The sequence below is a fragment of the Nerophis lumbriciformis genome, linkage group LG09 (assembly GCF_033978685.3).
Source record: "Nerophis lumbriciformis linkage group LG09, RoL_Nlum_v2.1, whole genome shotgun sequence".
Lineage (NCBI taxonomy): Eukaryota > Metazoa > Chordata > Actinopteri > Syngnathiformes > Syngnathidae > Nerophis > Nerophis lumbriciformis.
Genome location: NC_084556.2, coordinates 28,956,553 through 28,976,782, shown reverse-complemented (window position 1 = coordinate 28,976,782; position 20,230 = coordinate 28,956,553). Strand labels below are relative to the sequence as shown.

At 41.5% G+C, this 20,230-nt stretch overlaps 1 protein-coding gene across 3 annotated transcripts in view; it reads left to right on the top strand.

Moving 5' to 3' along the window:
* The window catches only part of gabrb4 (gamma-aminobutyric acid type A receptor subunit beta4), a 172,143-nt gene that overhangs the window by 111,271 nt on the left and 40,642 nt on the right, over nt 1-20,230 (top strand). For all 3 annotated transcript variants that reach the window (XM_061962041.1, XM_061962042.2, XM_061962040.2), the window contains one exon: nt 4,800-5,020. In XM_061962041.1, the coding sequence (XP_061818025.1) occupies nt 4,800-5,020 (221 nt within the window). The remainder of the gene's footprint in view (nt 1-4,799; nt 5,021-20,230) is intronic.

Below are 20,230 nucleotides of genomic sequence, written 5' to 3'. Positions count from 1 at the left end.
CTTGTTTCCCTCCTCTTTGGAAGTTTATTGTACAAACACCGTTTCCATATGAGTTGGGAAATTGTGTTAGATGTAAATATAAACAGAATACAATGATTTGCAAATCCTTTTCAACCCATATTCAGTTGAATGCACTACAAAGACAAGATATTTGATGTTCAAACTCATAAACTTTATTTTTTTTTTTGCAAATAATAATTAACTTAGAATTTCATGGCTGCAACACGTGCCAAAGTAGTTGGGAAGGGCATGTTCACCACTGTGTTACATGACCTTTCCTTTTAACAACACTCAGTAAACGTTTGGGAACTGAGAAGACACATTTTTTAAGCTTCTCAGGTGGAATTCTTTCCCATTCTTGCTTGATGTACAGCTTAAGTTGTTCAACAGTCCGGGGATCTCCATTGTGGTATTTTAGGCTTCATAATGCGCCACACATTTTCAATGGGAGACAGGTCTGGACTACAGGCAGGCCAGTCTAGTACCCGCACTCTTTTACTATGAAGCCACGTTGATGTAACACGTGGCTTGGCATTGTCTTGCTGTAATAAGCAGGGGCGTCCATGGTAATGTTGCTTGGATGGCAACATATGTTGCTCCAAAACCTGTATGTACCTTTCAGCATTAATGGCGCCTTCACAGATGTGTAAGTTACCCATGTCTTGGGCACTAATACACCCCCATACCATCACAGATGCTGGCTTTTCAACTTTGCGCCTATAACAATCCGGATGGTTCTTTTCCTCTTTGGTCCGGAGGACACGACGTCCACAGTTTCCAAAAACAATTTGAAATGTGGACTCGTCAGACCACAGAACACTTTTCCACTTTGTATCAGTCCATCTTAGATGAGCTCAGGCCCAGCGAAGCCGACGGCGTTTCTGGGTGTTGTTGATAAACGGCTTTCGCTTTGCATAGGAGAGTTTTAACTTGCACTTACAGATGTAGCGACCAACTGTAGTTACTGACAGTGGGTTTCTGAAGTGTTCCTGAGCCCACGTGGTGATATCCTTTACACACTGATGTCGCTTGTTGATGCAGTACAGCCTGAGAGATCAAAGGTCACAGGCTTAGCTGCTTACGTGCAGTGATTTCTCCAGATTCTCTGAACCCTTTGATGATATTACGGACCGCAGATGGTGAAATCCCTAAATTCCTTGAAATAGCTGGTTGAGAAAGGTTTTTCTTAGACTGTTCAACAATTTGCTCATGCATTTGTTGACAAAGTGGTGACCCTCGCCCCATCCTTGTTTGTGAATGACTGAGCATTTCATGGAATCTACTTTTATACCCAATCATGGCACCCACCTGTTCCCAATTTGCCTGTTCACCTGTGGGATGTTCCAAATAAGTGTTTGATGAGCATTCCTCAACTTTATCAGTATTTATTGCCACCTTTCCCAACTTCTTTGTCACGTGTTGCTGGCATCAAATTCTAAAGTTAATGATTATTTGAAAAAAAAAAAAAAAGTTTATCAGTTTGAACATCAAATATGTTGTCTTTGTAGCATATTCAACTGAATATGGGTTGAAAATGATTTGCAAATCATTGTATTCCATTTATATTAACATCTAACACAATTTCCCAACTCATATGGAAACGGGATTTGTAGATCTTAAATCATGCATCTCACCTGGGTAAGAAGAACGCTGAGCCAATATAGACCAGGTAATGGCGAGAATGGCACAAACAAAAGCTTGGCTGCACCTCCCTTTTCTTCGCGAGTATTATGAGTCATATTTCATCTAAACAGGAATATAACAATATTCTATCAATCGGCATCTTAATGACAGTAGATTGTGTACAATAAGTGATGGTCTATTATGTTTGTTGGCTCTCATGAAGTCTGCAGTGAGCAGTAATCAGTTATGCTGTTGGGAAAAAAAATCATAAGTCGTTATGAGTTTTTGAAATTAACCCAGTTAGCTTTTTATCCTCCAATTGCTTGTATTTCGACACTTGACTTCTTACCGGAAGTGAAAACCAATGGTGGTCAACCAAGCCAAGATGGCGGTTGACTGCAAGCGGCACGCAAACTATTTGAGTACAAAAGTGGCTTGAATCTTCCTGCAGAAAGCAGATACGAGCAAAAAATTTAACTATGCAATGGAATAGATCCTTATACTTAATCAAAAAAAGATTTGTCGAGTGATATCAAGGATTATACGTCGGTTGCATTTCCATTAATAAAGAACTGTTGTGCTCCAGACGTCATTCTAAACGACAAATCAGATGAAAACTTGCAAAAGCATGGAGGTCTACAGCTTCTTTGTGTTTGGCCGGATAAATATGCATCGGTTTTGCTCGAGTAAGGTTGCATTGCATGATTTAACCTCACGTCTCAATAAGCCATTTTTGTTGCTGCTGTTGTACGTACGCGCCGTTTACGAGTACACATGTTTTTCTCGGTCTTTATCAAAATATAACGATAGAGCTCAACATTGTTCATTTATGATTGCTGCCTTTAATAAAAGCTTAACTCTTTTAGGTTTTGCTCATGTAGCGATGTAGTACTCCTTTGCGTTGTGTTTTTCCCCAAAAGACGACACCCAGTCTTTCTTCCAGCTCAAACATGGTTTATTCTGGTGAAAACAATCCTAGTGAGTCTCCAATCAGCCTTCTCTATACACTCTAAACCGTCACATGGAAGAGAGCAGACTGACTAACACATTAACACATGATAAAAAAACACACAATACCTGGTGAAAACAATCATAGTGAGTCTCCAATCAGCCTTCTCTATACACTCTAAACCGTCACATGGAAGAGAGCAGACTGACTAACACATTAACACATGATAAAAAAACACACAATACCTGGTGAAAACAATCATAGTGAGTCTCCAATCAGCCTTCTCTATACACTCTAAACCTGCACAGAAATAAAACATAACAAAACTTAACATAAATGTGTCTCCTTTATGCCTACAGCAACACAGCTAGCCTGCTAATAAGTTAGCTGAAAGCTATCAAGCTAATACACGAGCCAACCTACCGTCACATGGAAGAGAGCAGACTGACGACACATACGGGCTACATCCGGGAAGTCTGCTGGGACATGTGACGTTCAGTGACCATAAAAAAATATAGGAAATTACAGTACTAAACTTAGAATAATAAAATTTGCAAAATAAAGAATCACATTACATAATGTGTAAATGTAATAAATTAGATAAGATGACATTAAAATAAAATGACATTAAATTAAGAGGAGTAGTAAGACAGTAAGCAATTGAGATCATAAATTACCTCTGTTACATTCACATTTGCTTTCTTTTATTTAGACTCGCCGAGTTGGTGCTTTTCAAAACATGTGTTTATGAAATACAAATAATATCAAGATAATTTTTACATGGGAAATAATAAACTTTGAAAGTATATCAAACAAACCTTTAACGAAGTGATCACTGCAAACTTGTGCATTCTTCGACTCTGCTCCCTTGGACTGGAGTGTTAGCTGCATGCTTTTCTTCTCATTGTTTTGTAAAATCTTGCAGGCTTCCGCCCTTTTTTAATTACCTCTCGGGGAACTCTGAAGAAACGTTTATCCTTTTAGCGATTTGAACGCTTCGTACAGCCAAAAACAACACAGCATCGGGCATTTTTTCTTCGAGAAATGCTAAATGGCGCCCAGTACCCATTGAGAACAGAGCAAGCTTGACCACCACGCATATTTAATGAGGGTAACGTGAGCCGGACGTGACGTCAGTAAAATCCAAGCACTACATGTCATGTCTGCTAGTAACTTGAAGAATTGCATAATTTTCAACAAGCTATGTAACTGGTGAAAGCTGACAGTAAATTTGGAGCTGGGCCGAATGTAACAAGCAAAAATCTAACGGCTCCACGATGAAGGGTTGTCACTTTACAAATTTCCACTACAACATAATCTGGAGAAGTTCGGAATCAATATTTATCTAATACCATGACAAAAACAAACACAAAACCAACTCATACATCATACTCACCAGAGATGCAGTATTTCTATAGACAAAATTCAAAAGAGGAAGAAAGTAGACATTGTGCAGATCGCTACAGATTATACAATTTGTTCAATTTGGTGTGTTGAGCAAATGTCTTCTGATCAACCAATCAGAGAATAGGAAAATGCTGACAACAATGTGAGCCAGCTTGCAGAGTAACAATCTACATTTTATTTGATCAATGCACTCAACTGTAATATAAACACAGATGTGAAGCTCCTCCTCCCTACAAGCTGTTTGCTCCAATGATGTCGTCTCACGGCGATTGAAGATAAAATAATCTTGTCTTCTCTGAAAAACGGCTTGCCATGGCTTTGGACCTAACATGTCCATTATGTCCCCTTTTCTTTGTGCATTTCCACCCGCTATTTTTGAGCTTGTTGCTCAACAGTTGCTGGACGCCATTACATTTCCCCACCCTATGGAACAGACCAAAAGTAAAAAAGGAGTCAATTATTGCCGTTAAAATAATTTATAGTTGTTATCATGTTATTAGAAAATGGATGGATGGAATGTGTAGGTATACATTATATATATATATATATATATATATATATATATATATATATATATATATATATATATATATATATATATATATATATATATATATATGCATTTTTACATAACTTGTATCCTTAACAGAATACATAAACAATGTTATTTGCTTTTGTTGTTGTTTGATTTGACCAAGAAATAAACTTGTTGCATGGTTTCATCAAACATGACAACTAAGACTTTTGCTCTGTCAGGAAAACTCAACCCAAAAACAGACATGTTTACCAATTTAAAAAATGTGTTCTCCCAATTTTCCAGGACTATACCATCACAATGTATTTCCAGCAAAGTTGGCGAGATAAGCGTTTGGCCTATGGAGAGCTAAACCTCAACTTGACTCTGGATAATCGTGTAGCAGATCAGCTTTGGCTCCCAGACACCTACTTCCTTAATGACAAGAAGTCCTTTCTTCATGGGGTGACAGTCAAAAACCGCATGATCCGACTACACCCCGACGGCACTGTCTTGTACGGGCTGAGGTAAGAAAATTGAACTCACCGCATCGCATGCACAGTATTTTTAGACGTTCGCTCCATTTTGACTTTTAACTATAATTAGATATATCATGTCAGTATATTTAGATATATAATGTCAGTATATGGCTCATGGCCACAACAATAGGTACATAATGATGAGATCTTTTAATATATGTTGTAAAAATCTGTCAAAACACATTATGGTAGGATTGTTTATATCTGCCTTGTTTTTCTATACATATTGTTGATGTCTGTAATATTTTCAAACAACAATTAAGTTGGCAGTCGTTGCATTGTTCTGGTGTACCTAATGAATGTCTGGTTGTGCACTTAAGGTGGAGCAACCCTTAGCTGAGCTCGTTAAAGTACACTATATTGCCAAAAGTATTTGGCCACCTGCCTTTACTCACATATGAACGTGAAGTGCCATCCCATGGAATTGTCCAAAATGTTTTGGTATCCTGGAGCATTCAAAGTTCCTTTCACCGGAACTAAGGGGCCAAGCCCAACTTCTGAAAGACAACCCCACACCATAATTACTCCTCCGCCAAATTTCACACTCGGCACAATGTAGTCCGAAATGTAGCGTTGTCCTGGCAACCTCCAAACCCAGACTCGCCCATCAGATTGCCAGATGGAAAAGTGTGATTCATCAGTCCAGAGAGGGCGTCTCCACTGCTCTAGATTCCATTGGCAACGTGCTTTACACCACTGCATCCAACGCTCTGCATTGGACTTGGTGATGTATGGCTTAGATGCAGCTGTTCGGCCATGGAAACCCATTCTATGAAGCTCTCTGCATACTGAAGGTGGGCTAATTGGAAGGTCACATGAAGTTTGGAGCTCTGTAGCAACTGAGTCTTTGCACTATGCGCTTCAGCATCCGCTGACCCCTCTCTGTCAGTTTACGTGGCCTACCACTTGGTGGCTGACTTGCTGTCCCAAACTTTTCATTTTTCTTATAATAAAGTTGACTTTGGAATATTTAGAAGCGAGGAAATTTCACGACTGCATTTGTTACACAGGTGGTATCCTATGACAGTTCCACGCTGGAAATCATTGAGCGCGGCCCATTCCTTCACAAATGTTTGTCGAAACAGTCTCCATGCCTAAGAGCTTGATTTTATACACCGGGCAAAGTGATTAGGACACCTGATTCTCATCATTTGGATAGGTGGCCAAATACTTTTGGCAATATAGTGTATGTGTCGCTTATCTCTGATTGCAAAAGTGCACATTTTCATCTCTTACATAATTAACACAAAAAGAAACCATCTGTGATCCCTTTGGGGTTACTGAAAGTAACACATTGTCCTCAGGTGTGTTCAACACCTGAATTAATTGCTGCTCTTCTTAACACCAGTCCTTAAAATATATTGTGATGATAGTGCGAGGAAAGCTGTGTTTTGTTCTATCAATAAAAATGGCAGTGACAAGTTAAGTTCACATGAAGTGATGAATTATTAATGTGACAATCAGTGTTCAGACGCTCTGAATTACAGAATTTGCTCTGACACATGAGGAGATGGAATGGCTAATTTTTCATTTCATGCCTAAGTCTTTAGAAGGTCGCACAAACACCAGCACAATAATAGAAATGTGCCTTGTTGAAAAATATGGATGCTTTAAAGGAGAAGTGCTCTTATTTAGGAATTTTGCACATCATTCACAATTCTTATGTGAGACAAGAACACACGTTTCTCTTTTCTGTGCGTTATAAATAGTGAAAAACTGCTAGCAAGAGGCAACTAACAATGCAATGTGATGGGGATTGACCTATTTCGCCTATCAAGCCCTCTAAAAACCATCAAAAATTTCCAAAAACATTTCATATACATGCTGTAAGTATCAGACACATTCATGATATCTTACAATATATTCAGTGTTTTCCTCATTACTGGAACTTCTTTCCTGGATGCATTGATTTCATAGGGCGCACAGTAACAAACACTAACTCAACAACAACAGCATTTGAGATGTTCTATGTTTGCTACCACTACTAGATGCAGACTACGTGAGAGATTACGCCAAATGTTTTGGGACGAATAAGGATGTTATCTTTTTGAGTTTCAATATACGGAAGATGAACTGCTGGTCATAAAAGTTGAGCTAAGTCAGGACTGGCATGACTTGGTGGTGTAAATTTGGAACTTGCCAAGCCATGCTGACAAAACTGAGTGGCACACAATGTTAACGATGGAAGAGTTCCATGTACCTAGCAAAGAAGACTGCATCACAACATATTGGGGCTGTCTTCAAATAGTCGAAGACTTGGCAATTCGATTAGGGGAAGTTTAAAGGGGAACATTATCACCAGACCTATGTAAGCGTCAATATGTACCTTGATGTTGCAGAAAAAAGACCATATATTTTTTTAACCGATTTCCGAACTCTAAATGGGTGAATTTTGGCGAATTAAATATTCGCTCTCGGAGCGATGACGTCACAACGTGACGTCGCATCGGGAAGCAATCCGCCATTTTCTCAAACACCGGGTCAAAACAGCTCTGTTATTTTCCATTTTTTCGACTGTTTTCCGTACCTTGGAGACATCATGCCTCGTCGGTGTGTTGTCGGAGGGTGTAACAACACGAACAGGGACGGATTCAAGTTGCACCAGTGGCCCAAAGATGCGAAAGTGGCAAGAAATTGGACTTTTGTTCCGCACACTTTACCGACGAAAGCTATGCTACGACAGAGATGGCAAGAATGTGTGGATATCCTGCGACACTCAAAGCAGATGCATTTCCAACGATAAAGTCAAAGAAATCTGCCGCCAGACCCCCATTGAATCTGCCGGAGTGTGTGAGCAATTCAGGGACAAAGGACCTCGCTAGCACGGCAAGCAATGGCGGCAGTTTGTTCCCGCAGACGAGCGAGCAAATCCCCCCTGGATTTCTTGGCTCACACCGTCCCTTATGCCACCGAAGATGATCAAGAGAAGAATATCGACCCTAGCTTCCCTGGCCTGCTGACATGAGGGTATGTCTGCAGAATATATTAATTGATGAAAATTGGGCCGTCTGCACTCTCAAAGTGCATGTTGTTGCCAAATGTATTTCATATGCTGTAAACCTAGTTCATAGTTGTTAGTTTCCTTTAATGCTAAACAAACACTTACCAATCGTTGGTTAGAAGGCGATCGCTGAATTTGTCCTCGCTTTCTCCCGTGTCGCTGGCTGTCGTGACGTTTTCGTCGGTTTTGCTTGCATACGGTTCAAACCGATATGGCTCAAAAGCTTCAGTTTCTTCTTCAATTTCGTTTTCGCTACCTGCCTCCACACTACAACCATCCGTTTCAATACATTCGTAATCTGTTGAATCGCTTAAGCCGCTGAAATCCGAGTCTGAATCCGAGCTAATGTCGCTATAGCTTGATGCTCTTTCCGCCATGTTTGTTTGTATTGGTTTCACTATGTGACGTCACAGGAAAATGGACGGGTGGTTAAAATCAGGCACTTTGAAGCTTTTTTTAGGGATATTGCGTGATGGGTAAAATTTTGAAAAAAACTTTGAAAAATATAATAAGCCACTGGGAACTGATTTTTAATGGTTTTAACAATTCTGAAATTGTGATAATGTTCCCCTTTAAGAAGTCAACTATCAACCTCGCAGTTGAATCGTCGGACATTGACTACGTTTACATGCATTAAATTAATCTGATTTCTCAAATAACTGGGCTCAAAGGAAGCATTCTACAACACCTTGAAAAACCTACCGTATTTTCCGCACCATTAGCCGCACCTAAAAACCACAAATTTACTCAGAAGCTGACAGTGCGGCTTTTAACCGGGTGCGCTTTATATATGGATAAATATTAAGATTCATTTTCATAAAGTTTCGTTCTCGCAACTTCGGTAAACAGCCGCCATCTTTTTTCCCGGTAGAGCAGGAAGCGCTTCTTCTTCTACGCAAGCAACCGCCAAGGTAAGCACCCGCCCCCATAGAACAGGAAGCGCTTCTTCTTGTACTGTAAGCAACCACCCGCCCCCGGAAGAAGAAGAAGCGCGCGGTGCATGCTGGGATATGTGACGTTTCATTTCCATTTGTGTGTTTATGTAAAGACCCCAAAATGGCTCCTATTAAGTGTGTTGTCTGTCTAATTATAAATAATGCAGACTAGGCGTGTTAACTGAGTTCTCAACGTTTACTCACAGCGTGCTCATAACCACATTCTAACTCCCAGCATACAACGCTTCTCAGGGCTACCGCGCATGCTCGTAACTATCGTTGCATGCTGGGTAGTGTAGTTGTTATATTTGCTAGCTCATAACATCACATTAAGAGACACGCTTACGCGCTTAATTCAATACTCGCCGTCATTCCGGGTGGATTGACAAAAGACCTCCAGCCGCTAGATATTGGTGTCAACAGGGCATTCGAAGCTAGACTGCTAACTGCGTGGGAACAATGGATGACAGAAGGCGAACACACCTTCACTAAGACAGGGAGGCAGCGCCAGACGACGCCAACATCTGCCAGTGGATCGTAAATGCCTGGGCAGATATTTCGGTCACAACTGTGGTCCGAGCTTTCCGGAAGGCAGGATTCACAGAACTGCTGGATAACAGTGACACTGACTCCGATGACTTCGACGAGACGGAACCGGCCATTTTGGATCTCACATTTGCCCAACTTTTCACTTCGGACACCGAAGACGAAGGATTTACGAATGAAGAATAACTTCAGAAAGTGAGCGCTATGTTTATTTTGTGTGTTGTGACATTAACGTTCGAGCAACATTATGTTGCTATTGCTCTGCACTATTTTGAATTTTACTATGTTTGTGATTGCACATTTGCGTACATTTTGGGAGTGAACAGAGTTGTTAGAACGCTGGTTTTTAATATATTATTAAAGTTTGACTGACCTATCTGACTGTTTTTTTGACATTCCCTTTAGCGCAGCGTAGGCGCGGCTTATAGTCCGGGGCGGCTTATTGGTGGACAAAGTTATGAAATATGCCATTCATTGAAGGTGCGGCTAATAATCCGGTGCGCCTTATAGTGCGGAAAATACGGTAATCTGATCATGTTAGGCCTTTGAAAAATCAGACCAACACACCAAGATTATGCGGTTGAAAACCAGATCTCTCGAGTAGGTGTGTGCCACCGCAGAGGATCCTTCGTGTCAAGCATGCGCGAGTCTCAATGCGCAGGATGCAACCCGCAAAAACAGGAATAAATAGGGGACTGTTTATTTGCTTCACAAAATGGAACATTTTGAAGTGCATCTATGGGAGAGAAAAAAACAAAGCTGAGATTTATTTATAAAGGTAGCTAAGGCAATGGAGAATGTGTCTTCATTTGGACTCCTGAAAAAAAACAAGTGCGATGGAAGAGAATGAAGTAGGTATATGACAAGGCAAAGAAGAAAGCATACACAAACCTCTTGACGCTAGATTTGTGCGCTCTAAACTCTTTAGCAATAACTCTGTATTCCGCACAACTGGCAAGCATGTCCACAACAATACCAATCCTACTCGGAGCACGAAAAAAGGTATTTTCCTTCGGATTTAAAACTCCTTTCATCATTTCATAGAGCTTGTTAGATGAATTTAGAGACATTTCTTTCAATTCTCAGTCCAAAAATTCCCTCAAAACAACTCTCTCCCACCAGTCTTTGTTTCTGACCCGCATCTAATCTAGCAATTCCGAGACCTTCTCGGTAGTAATGTTATGTTCGTAGCCCAAGCTAAGCTTATTTGTTGATGCCGTCTGCTATTTAACATCAGTATATCCATTAAAGACATAATATTTCTAATATGTGTCAATATTACAGCAGACATCAGGTATACACCAACTGTGCTTGTTATAGTGTGATGTAAGAAGTGCACTGGAAAAGCAATACATTAATCCACGCTAAAAGAATATAAGTACAAGATAATAGTATTAAGATATGAGTAAACTGGGTAACACATGGCAAACTGACAAAGCTTAACCTACTTTTACTATAACAATCTACAAGGTTAATATAGTTGGCTTCCCTTTCTTCCCCTCCATACCTCTGCTTTCTTTTGTATTTCAAGTTATCATTACATATATGTATTGTTGCATTTGAACAATTGAATTGTTAATAATAGAGGTAATTATTGTTATTATTAATTATCAATGGTGGTATTTGTATTGCTCCATTTGTAGTATAATAATGTTCATTGCCATTTATTTATTTCACTAACTGCTTCTTTGCTATCACTTTTATCATCATATTTGTACATATCCTATTTGCTGATGTTTTCTATTGTTGTTGTTGTTATTGTTATATTTGTGTTTGCTGTTGTTGTTGTTGTCTCCCTGTCTTATCCCCCTCGTGTCCCCACATTGTCCCCCTCTGTCTTCCTTTTTTTCTCTTTCTATCCCCTCCTGCTCCGGCCCGGCTGCACCAAATGATAATATAAATACATATAATAAAGTCAAATACAAATAAGGCAACAAGAGAAGTATCCCACACTTCTCGTTTGTAAAGTAAATGTGTACAGCCGATATGAGCATCTACATCAACTATATGATTTGCCTGAGTAGCTGGACAGGACAAAAAAAATAAAACAAAAAAAAGATTAAAATAAGCTTTTTGTGCAGATCACGCTTACCTGCTAACAGTTTCGGTTGTCACTTTCAGCCTTCCTCAGAGCCGTCGCTGCTTCCTTGTGTGGCATGTCTAAAAGCAGCTGGCTGTGTTTTGGCCTCTCGCATCTCTCACTCAAAAAATATTTTTGTCTGCGCACAAACATATTTTACTAATGGTGTTGTGAAGATGTTTCTGCATGGCGAATGTGATCGAAGCTCGTCAGGACGCGTTGCTACAGTACCAGACACAGAACTGGCTGCCCAAATCCGGCCGTCGAGAATCATGTGATGTTACTCACACTTATAGTGACCCGTCAGTTTAAAGTATTACGTAGCATCACCATTTGTTCATTTATCTTTTGACTATGGGCAAAAACCGACGAATCAGATTTGATTATGAAAAACCCTAGTCGAAGACAGCAAATGAAGAATTGTTTCCACAAACAAAGTGGTAGAAAACCCAAAATGACCCGGGAAAGCTTGACCAAACGAACAAATGTCCATTGAGTAAGTCACCATGATATTGATTCTGATACATGGAGCCCATAGTGCTTGATATCACAGCTATTATCACAGTAGAGCTTGTTGTTTACAAACAAAACGTGAACTATGGGATAACACTTTACAGATATTATGATCGTCCATTTGTAATAGTTCATAGAAGTTCTTGTTTGTCAGTCAGTACAGATTGTTGTCTAATCACATTGTATAGTGAGTGAGGAGAAATGGACTGTGTTATGTCAGAAAAGTAGTCGTCACTATAGCTTGGTTAATATGCAGGTCACGGCTTGTACTGTAAATAAAGCGTCCTTCGTAGTTAGAGGGCTGTCGTGGCAAAATAGATGACTCTCCATTACCTACATGGTTAGCCACTTCTTGCTAGCAGTTTTTCATTATTTCAAACACACAGAAAATAAAGGCAAAATCGCAAAAAAAGTGCAATCCACCTTGGACACATATTTTTCTGGGGTATAGTATTTAAGCCGTGCCCACCAAATGTAATATATATATATATATATATATATATATATATATATATATATATATATATATATATTTACGCACCGGATATATATTTACACACCGAACTACATTCTGGTACCTAAGGTTTTGTAAATGTTTATTTACACACCCTAATTGTTTCCAAATGGTCTCTTTAACACCAGTAAAACGGCTGGAGTCATCGCCATGGTCCCACACATAGGTGGATTAATGAACGGGCCTACCGGGCCCAGGCCCAGGGGGCCAGAGGCCCCAAGGGGCCAGGCCAACTTGGCCCCGCGGCCGCGACGCATGCAAAACTACTTTTGCAAAAATAATAATCTTAGGCCCCAAGGGGACAGGCCAACTTGGCCCCACGGCCATGATCCATAGAGGGTCAGAGGCCCTTGGGGCCAGGTCAACTTGGCCCCGCGGCCGCGACCCACAGAGGGCCAGAGGCCCCATGGGGCCAGGCCAACATGGCCCCGCGGCCATGATCCATAGACGGTCAGAGGCCCCAAGGGGCCAGGTCAACTTGGCCCCGCGGCTGCGACCCACAGAAGGCCAGAGGCCCCAAGGGGCCAGGTCAACTTGGCCCCGCAGCCACGATCCATAGAGGGTAAGAGGCCCCAACGGGCCAGGTCAACTTGGCCCCGCGGCCACGACCCACAGAGGGCCTGAGGCCCCAAGGGGTCAGGCCAACTTGGCCCCGCGGCCACGATCCATAGAGGGCCAGAGGCCCCGAGGGGTCATGCCAACTTGGCCCCGATCCATAGGGGGTCAGAGGCCCCAAGGGGCCAGGCCAACCTGGCCCCGCGGCCACGATCCAGAGAGGGCCAGAGGCTCTCAATCATTATTATCAAAGCTAATTCTCAAATTGGATCACACAACCTCACTCACATATTCTTTATCAATTATTAAAGGTTGTTTCTGAATTTTGATCACAGAACTTAATGCAAATATTCTTGATTGATTGGCAAAGCTCATTCTCAAATTTTGATTACACAACCTTACTCTGACAAATTATCATTATCAAAAAGCTCTATATCGAATTTGGATCACAGAATCTCACTCAAGTATTCTTAGCTGTGCCCCTCCCCCATCGAGTCTTTCATAAACCGGTCTGTTCTTTTAGAATCTCCTCATTTGGTACTTTGAACTCGTGAGTGACTGCTCAAAATTTGGTTTCCTTTCCCTCAGTTCAGACTCAGAGATAATTTGAAATCATTCCACAAGAAGTTTAATGCGCACACACACACGACACACACACACTTGAGTTGAGCATTACTTGGAAATTCTTATATTTTCCATTTTGCTGTTATTATCAGCATCTTCCCATTTTGTCCTTTTCTTTCAAAAAAGTTTACAGTCTGACATTTGTCACTGCTGTCAGTTAATAACTTTTTGGTCTTTGACCCATTTTGTCATTTTCTCGATTCGATCGTCACTGACCACTCTCTCCTGTCTGGCAGACATCGTTGTTGCCATCATAGCCAGCAAGCTGCCTGCAGATAGCAACATTTTGGTGTCCTTTGTGAAAATATTTAGAAAGTAGACAAAAGTACACAAAGTTGTACAACTATTATCTTTATGATCTTTTTTTTTGTTTGTTTGTTTCTCTGTTACTGTGTGTGGCCAATTAAGCGACTTTTGGCCATACCTGGTGGTGACATTTAGCGACTTTCTGGTTGTTGTTAAAATTAATAATAGCAACAGTTCTCTTCATCTTAATGCAATTTATTGTGTCTGTCTCTCCACATTTTGCCATTAGGTACTTTGAGCTCTTGTTGGTCAGTCACTCTAAGGTACATTGTTGCTGCCATCATAGCTAGCAAGCTGCCTGCAGATAGCGACATTTTGGTGTCCTTTGAGAAATATTAAGAAAGAAGACAAAAGTACAAGACATTGTACGATTACTATCTTTTTAAAAATTATTTGTTTCACTGTCAGTGTGATTGAGCGACTTTACCGCTAGATTTCGCGTCTTTTGGCCATACCTGGCTAGCGACTGAAAACATCATTTAGCGACTTTTTGGTTGTGAAGATAAGTGGTAAAAGCAGATCTGCCTGTTGGTCTTGCCACATTTTGCCATTTGGTACTTTGCACTCTTGTTGGTCACTCCAAGGCATTTGTCCCTGCCTTCAGCTAGTCACTTGGCTCTTTTGGAATTTATTTCACTGTAATTGGCTCTCTCTTTCTCCTCAGTACAAATCAGTCTGTTCCCTTGCCATTCATCACTGACCACTCCGCTCTCCTGTCTGTCAGACATTGTTGCTGCATGCAGATAGCTTGGGGTCCTTAGTGAAAATATCAGAAGAGAAAAGTACACAATTATCTTAATCATCTTTTTTTATTCACTGTCAGTCCTTCAGTGAGTCCCAGTGTGTTGGCGATTAGGAAACGTTGGCATTCGATTTAGAGACTTTTGGCCATACATGACTGGCGACTCAAAACGTCATCTAGTGACTTTCGCTGTCTGAGTTTAGCATTGATTGGAAATCTGTTATCAGTTCTTATAGAAATCAGCTGATTTCTGCTTTTGACTGTTAATGCTAGATTGCTAGTTTTGAAAATTGCATCACTCACACACACACACACACACACACACACACACACACACACACACACACACACACACACACACACACACATAGTTGGTTAAGCTGTTGTGATAGGCAAAGAGCCAATGTGCACAGAAAGAAGGGAAATATGGATCATAAACGTCTAAGTGGAGGAGCTAGAAAAAAAATTCAGCAAGAAAAGAAAAAAAAGGAATCAGTTTTACTTGAGAGTGTTCCAAATATCTCCAGCTTCTTCAGTACAAAGACATCTGCTGAAAGCAATTCTATAAATGCTACTGCAAATTCAGCTAAGGTTAGCAATGCACCTGAGCTAGCATGTAGCTCCCAAGATCCTGAGACCACTACAAGTGTACGCACTGAACCAAATGCTTCGGATGCTAATGATTCAACCAACTCAGCAGTAGCCAGTTGCTCGGATGAATGTGAGGTCACTGCACCTCTGGACAGCATAGAAAATGAGTTGAATCTTTCTTCAACACCATCTACAGTGACAACTCTACCTAGTGATACCGCTAAATGGGCTAATACCCTCACTGAGTCAATGAAGGAAGTTCTTATTCAAAGAGGTGCAAAATCATTTCACAACCGTCACAGCCATTATCCCGCTTCTGTGAGGAACAGTGGGCTAGGAGGCAAAACCCGATGCCTAAACAATGAACATTTTACTTCACACCTGCCCAATGGACAACGAGTACAAAGAGAGTGGATGATGTACTCTCCCTCTACTGGTAATGTTTACTGCTTTGCATGCAAACTGTTTTCCCCAAAAACGCATTCTTTTGTGACAGGCTATTGTGATTGGAAACACTCAGAAAGATTTGGTGAACATGAGCGAAGTGCTGAGCACATAACCTGCATGCAAGCAGTCTTGAACCGCGCCACAGGTGCCACAGTTGATGCAGACCTGTTCAAACAGTTTCAGGCAGAGAGCAGCTATTGGAGGCAGGTGTTACAAAGAGTTGTTGCAGTCATTAAATTCCTTGCAGAAAGGGGCCTTGCATTTAGGGGTAAAAATGAATCGTTAGGGTCTCCTCTCAATGGGAACTACCTTGGTATTCTGGAGGTCCTGGCTGAATTTGATCCCTTTCTAAAGGATCACATCAGAAAGTTTGGGCAGATGGGTCGAGGTAATACCTCATATCTGTCCTCCACCATTTGTGAGGAATTCATTGAATTGATGGGTGCAAAAACCAAACAGGCTATAGCAGATGAACTGCAAGCAAGCAAATACTACTCTATCATTGTGGATTCAACCCCAGATTTATCTCATGTGGACCAATTGACATTCATATTCCGTTTTGTTAGCAAAGAGGGCAGTGTTGTTGAACGCTTTGTGGGTTTTGAGCCCATTACAAGTCCATACAGGTGAAAGTTTGGCTAACTGTGTCATGTCTGTGTTGGAAAATCTAGGGTTAGAGCTGTCAAATTGCAGGGGGCAGGCTTATGATAATGCCAGCAACATGTCAGGGAGGTATAATGGGTTGCAGGCTCACTTAAAGAAAAGCAACCCATTAATACACTATATTCCATGTGCAGCTCACTCTTTGAATTTGGTGGGAGTCAACAGCATTGACAGATATGGAAATGAAGTCTCTAAGTGTTTTGACTTGATTCAGTCTATTTACAACTTCACAACTGCATCCACACACCGATGGGACAGGGTATTTGGCAATTCCAACATAGATCTCACACTTAAAGCTTTATCCAACACGCGTTGGAGTTGCCGTGCAGAATCTACCAAAGCACTGTGGCAGAACTACAGTAAAATAAGAGCAGCACTACAGGGTATTTCCACTGATGACACAGAGAAACGAGACACACAAACTGAAGCTGACAGTCTAGTGCGGAAGCTGGATTCACTTGAGATGGCCTTCATTGCAGGCTTTTGGGACACTGTTCTGTCCAGATTTCAGGCCACAAGTCTGCAACTTCAAAAAGCAGACATGGACCTTGGTACAGCAGTTAGATTGCTGGAATCTCTGCGCACCTTTGTTCTCTCCCAAAGAGATCTATTTGATCATTTTGAGCAGAAAGCCTTAAACATGTTGGGTGGCACCCCATCTTACAGGGCTGAACGGACGAAGAAACGTAAAAAGTTTGCTGATGAATCAGCATCCCCAGATGTTGTGCTTGAGGGAAGGCAGCTGTTTCAAATAGAGACATTTATTGCCTCTATTGATCAACTGAGTTCAAGCCTTAATCACCGTCTGGAGGCCTACAAACATCTGAACAATTTGTTCAGTGTCCTTTTCTCTTTGGATAAAGAGTCCAATGCTTCAGTCCTTCACAAGGCCAAGATTCTCACTGAATCATACTCATCTGACCTCAATGAAAGTCTTGGACAGGAGCTTATACAGTTCAAATCTTTTATAGAGCTCAACAACACTGATGAGGAGAGGACCCCTTCAGGACTGCTCAAAACAATAATACATTTTGGACTACAGCCTACGTTTCCTAATACATACATTGCGCTACAGATTTTTCTCACTCTACCGGTCAGTAACTGTGAGGGAGAACGCTCATTCTCTCTTTTGTCAAGAGTCAAAAATGAGCTGCGCACAATAATGACTCAGAAAAGATTAAATGCGTTATCTCTAATGGCAATTGAGAGTGAGCTGACAAGAGAGTTGGACTTCAATGATGTGGTGGATGATTTTGCGAAATTGAAAGCACGAAAGAAACCCCTTGCTTAAAGGTGCACTGTGTAAGATTTTTAGGTTGTTATTTCCAGAATTCACCCATTCACTAATGTTAGGCTACCTGTTTTCATGAATACTTACCACCACCATGAAATTCTAAGTATCCATTATGACTGGGAGAATTGCACTTTCGCCATTTCTGGGAACTGTCTGTCACCTGGATTCTGAAGATAGGATTGACTTTAGGCAGAAGCTTGGTGCTTTCTCTGGCAAACTGAACCTCAAGCTTCATTCTCTGCAGCTTTGCATTCTTGTTCAGACTTTCATCGACAAGGAACTTTTCAACTTCCCCACTATCGTGAAGGGGCCACCAAAAGATTTCAGTGTGTCCAGCATGTCTAGTCTCTTCTTCTCCTGTCTTTGAGCCATCTCTTGTTTCTCGTCAGCCCAACTCTCGAATTTTGCCTTCATGAGTTTACTCCAGTTGAGTTCAACCTCTCTTTTTGCTTGTGCTGCTGCCTTGAAACCTCTGAAGCTCCTGGCTCTTCTGTAAAATTATTGACCTATTGACTGCGTTCAGTGTGCCCAACTTCTTCAGTCTGTAGTCCACCTTGCCACATTGTCTCTCCATCCCAATGTTGTGCACAGGGGTGCTATCAATGTTACTAGCCTGTTCACTGACAGGGTCCATTGGGAAGGTCTCCTCATCCATCCCATAGTCCATCCTCTGCCTGGCCAGGACAGTCTTCAGATGGGGCAGCATGAGATCTGTCAGCTGCTTCACTTCATCCAAGTATTCGGCAGCCACGTCTGACACTGAGTTCAGGACATGTCCAGTGCCTGTCCAGCCACTATAGCATTCTTGCTGTCTACATCCAGATCCACCATGAAACTCTGTAGCACTTGCTCCATCTTCATATCGGCCTCCGCCAACCGCATCACTTTATTCATGGCACTGCTGAAGCCCAGTGTAGTGTGGGTGCCACAAAAGATCTGCCCTGCTGGTTTTTCCAAGTTGTTCATCTCTGCCAACAGCTTTGAAAAGCCTTTGTTGTGCTCGTGCTGTCAGTCATATGTTCATCTACAAGTTTATAAACATCCTCCACATTGACTCCTCTGACCGACGCCAGTATTTCGAACCCCATATCCACTTGCATTTCTATGTCCTCAGTGGTCTCTCGGTGAATGGGTAAGACAGGCAGAGGAAATGGGCTATTTTGACCTGCATGCAGCCCTTGTACCATGAACTGGCCTACTCCTTTCTTTGTGGTGCTCTCCGATGCATGTGTTATCATTTTACCTTTCTCCTTCTCCTCCTCAAGCTTTCCCACAAAATAGATACAGACTTTGAGCCTCAATTTGCTGCACAGCTGCCGTTATGCCAAAGTGTTTTCCTAAGATATTATTTTATTTTTAATGATAGAAGGGAGGAAAAGGGGGCAAAAATCATGTCCAATTTAGTTTTTTGGGTGGGGTGGGGGGTTTATTTCATGATAGGTACCAATTTCCAATACCGTATTTTCCGCACCATAAGGCGCCCTGGGTTATAAGCCGCGCCTTCAATGAACGGCATATTTCAAAACTTTGTCCACCAATAAGCCACCCCATGTTGTAAGCCGCATCTAACTGCGCTAAAGGAATGTCAAAAAAACAGTCAGATAGGTCAGTCAAACTTTAATAATATATTAAAAACCAGCGTTCTAACAACTCTGTTCACTCCCAAAATGTACGCAAATGTGCAATCACAAACATACGTATATCAACATGGACAGAGCTGCGTGAAAAAAGCCACCCGGCCTCTTCGCGTAAACTTAAACTTACCTTAACCACTCGCTCATCTTTTCTTCATCCATCCCTTCGAGTTAGCTTTTATGATGACGCCGGCTGGAAAGGCTGGAAAGGTCTCTTTTGGCAAGGTCTTCCTTTTGAATATCACCATGGGTGGACGTTTCTGGCCATTAGCATGGCAAGCTAGAACCACAGTGAAGGATGACTTCTCATTCCCTGTGGTGCGAATATTCACCGTACGTGCTCCAGTTGCTGTGAAATAATAATCCGTGTGCGGATGGAGAGATTGCGTCTTTTCATGAACCGGATCCGGTCGCTTAGTAGGAGCCATTTTGTGGTCTTTACAGATGTAAACACACAAAGGAAATGAAACGTACGGTGATATCCGCGCGCTTTTTCTTCTTCTACGCGGGCGGGTGGTTGCTTACAGTAGAAGAAGAAGCGCTTCCTGTTCTATGGGGGCGGGTGCTTACCTTGGCGGTTGCTTGCGTAGAAGAAGAAGCGCTTCCTGTTCTACCGGGAAAAAAGATGGCGGCTGTTTACCGAAGTTGCGAGACCGAAACTTTATGAAAATGAATCTTAATATTTATCCATATATAAAGCGCACCGGGTTATAAGGCGCACTGTCAGCTTTTGAGAAAATGTGTAGTTTTTAG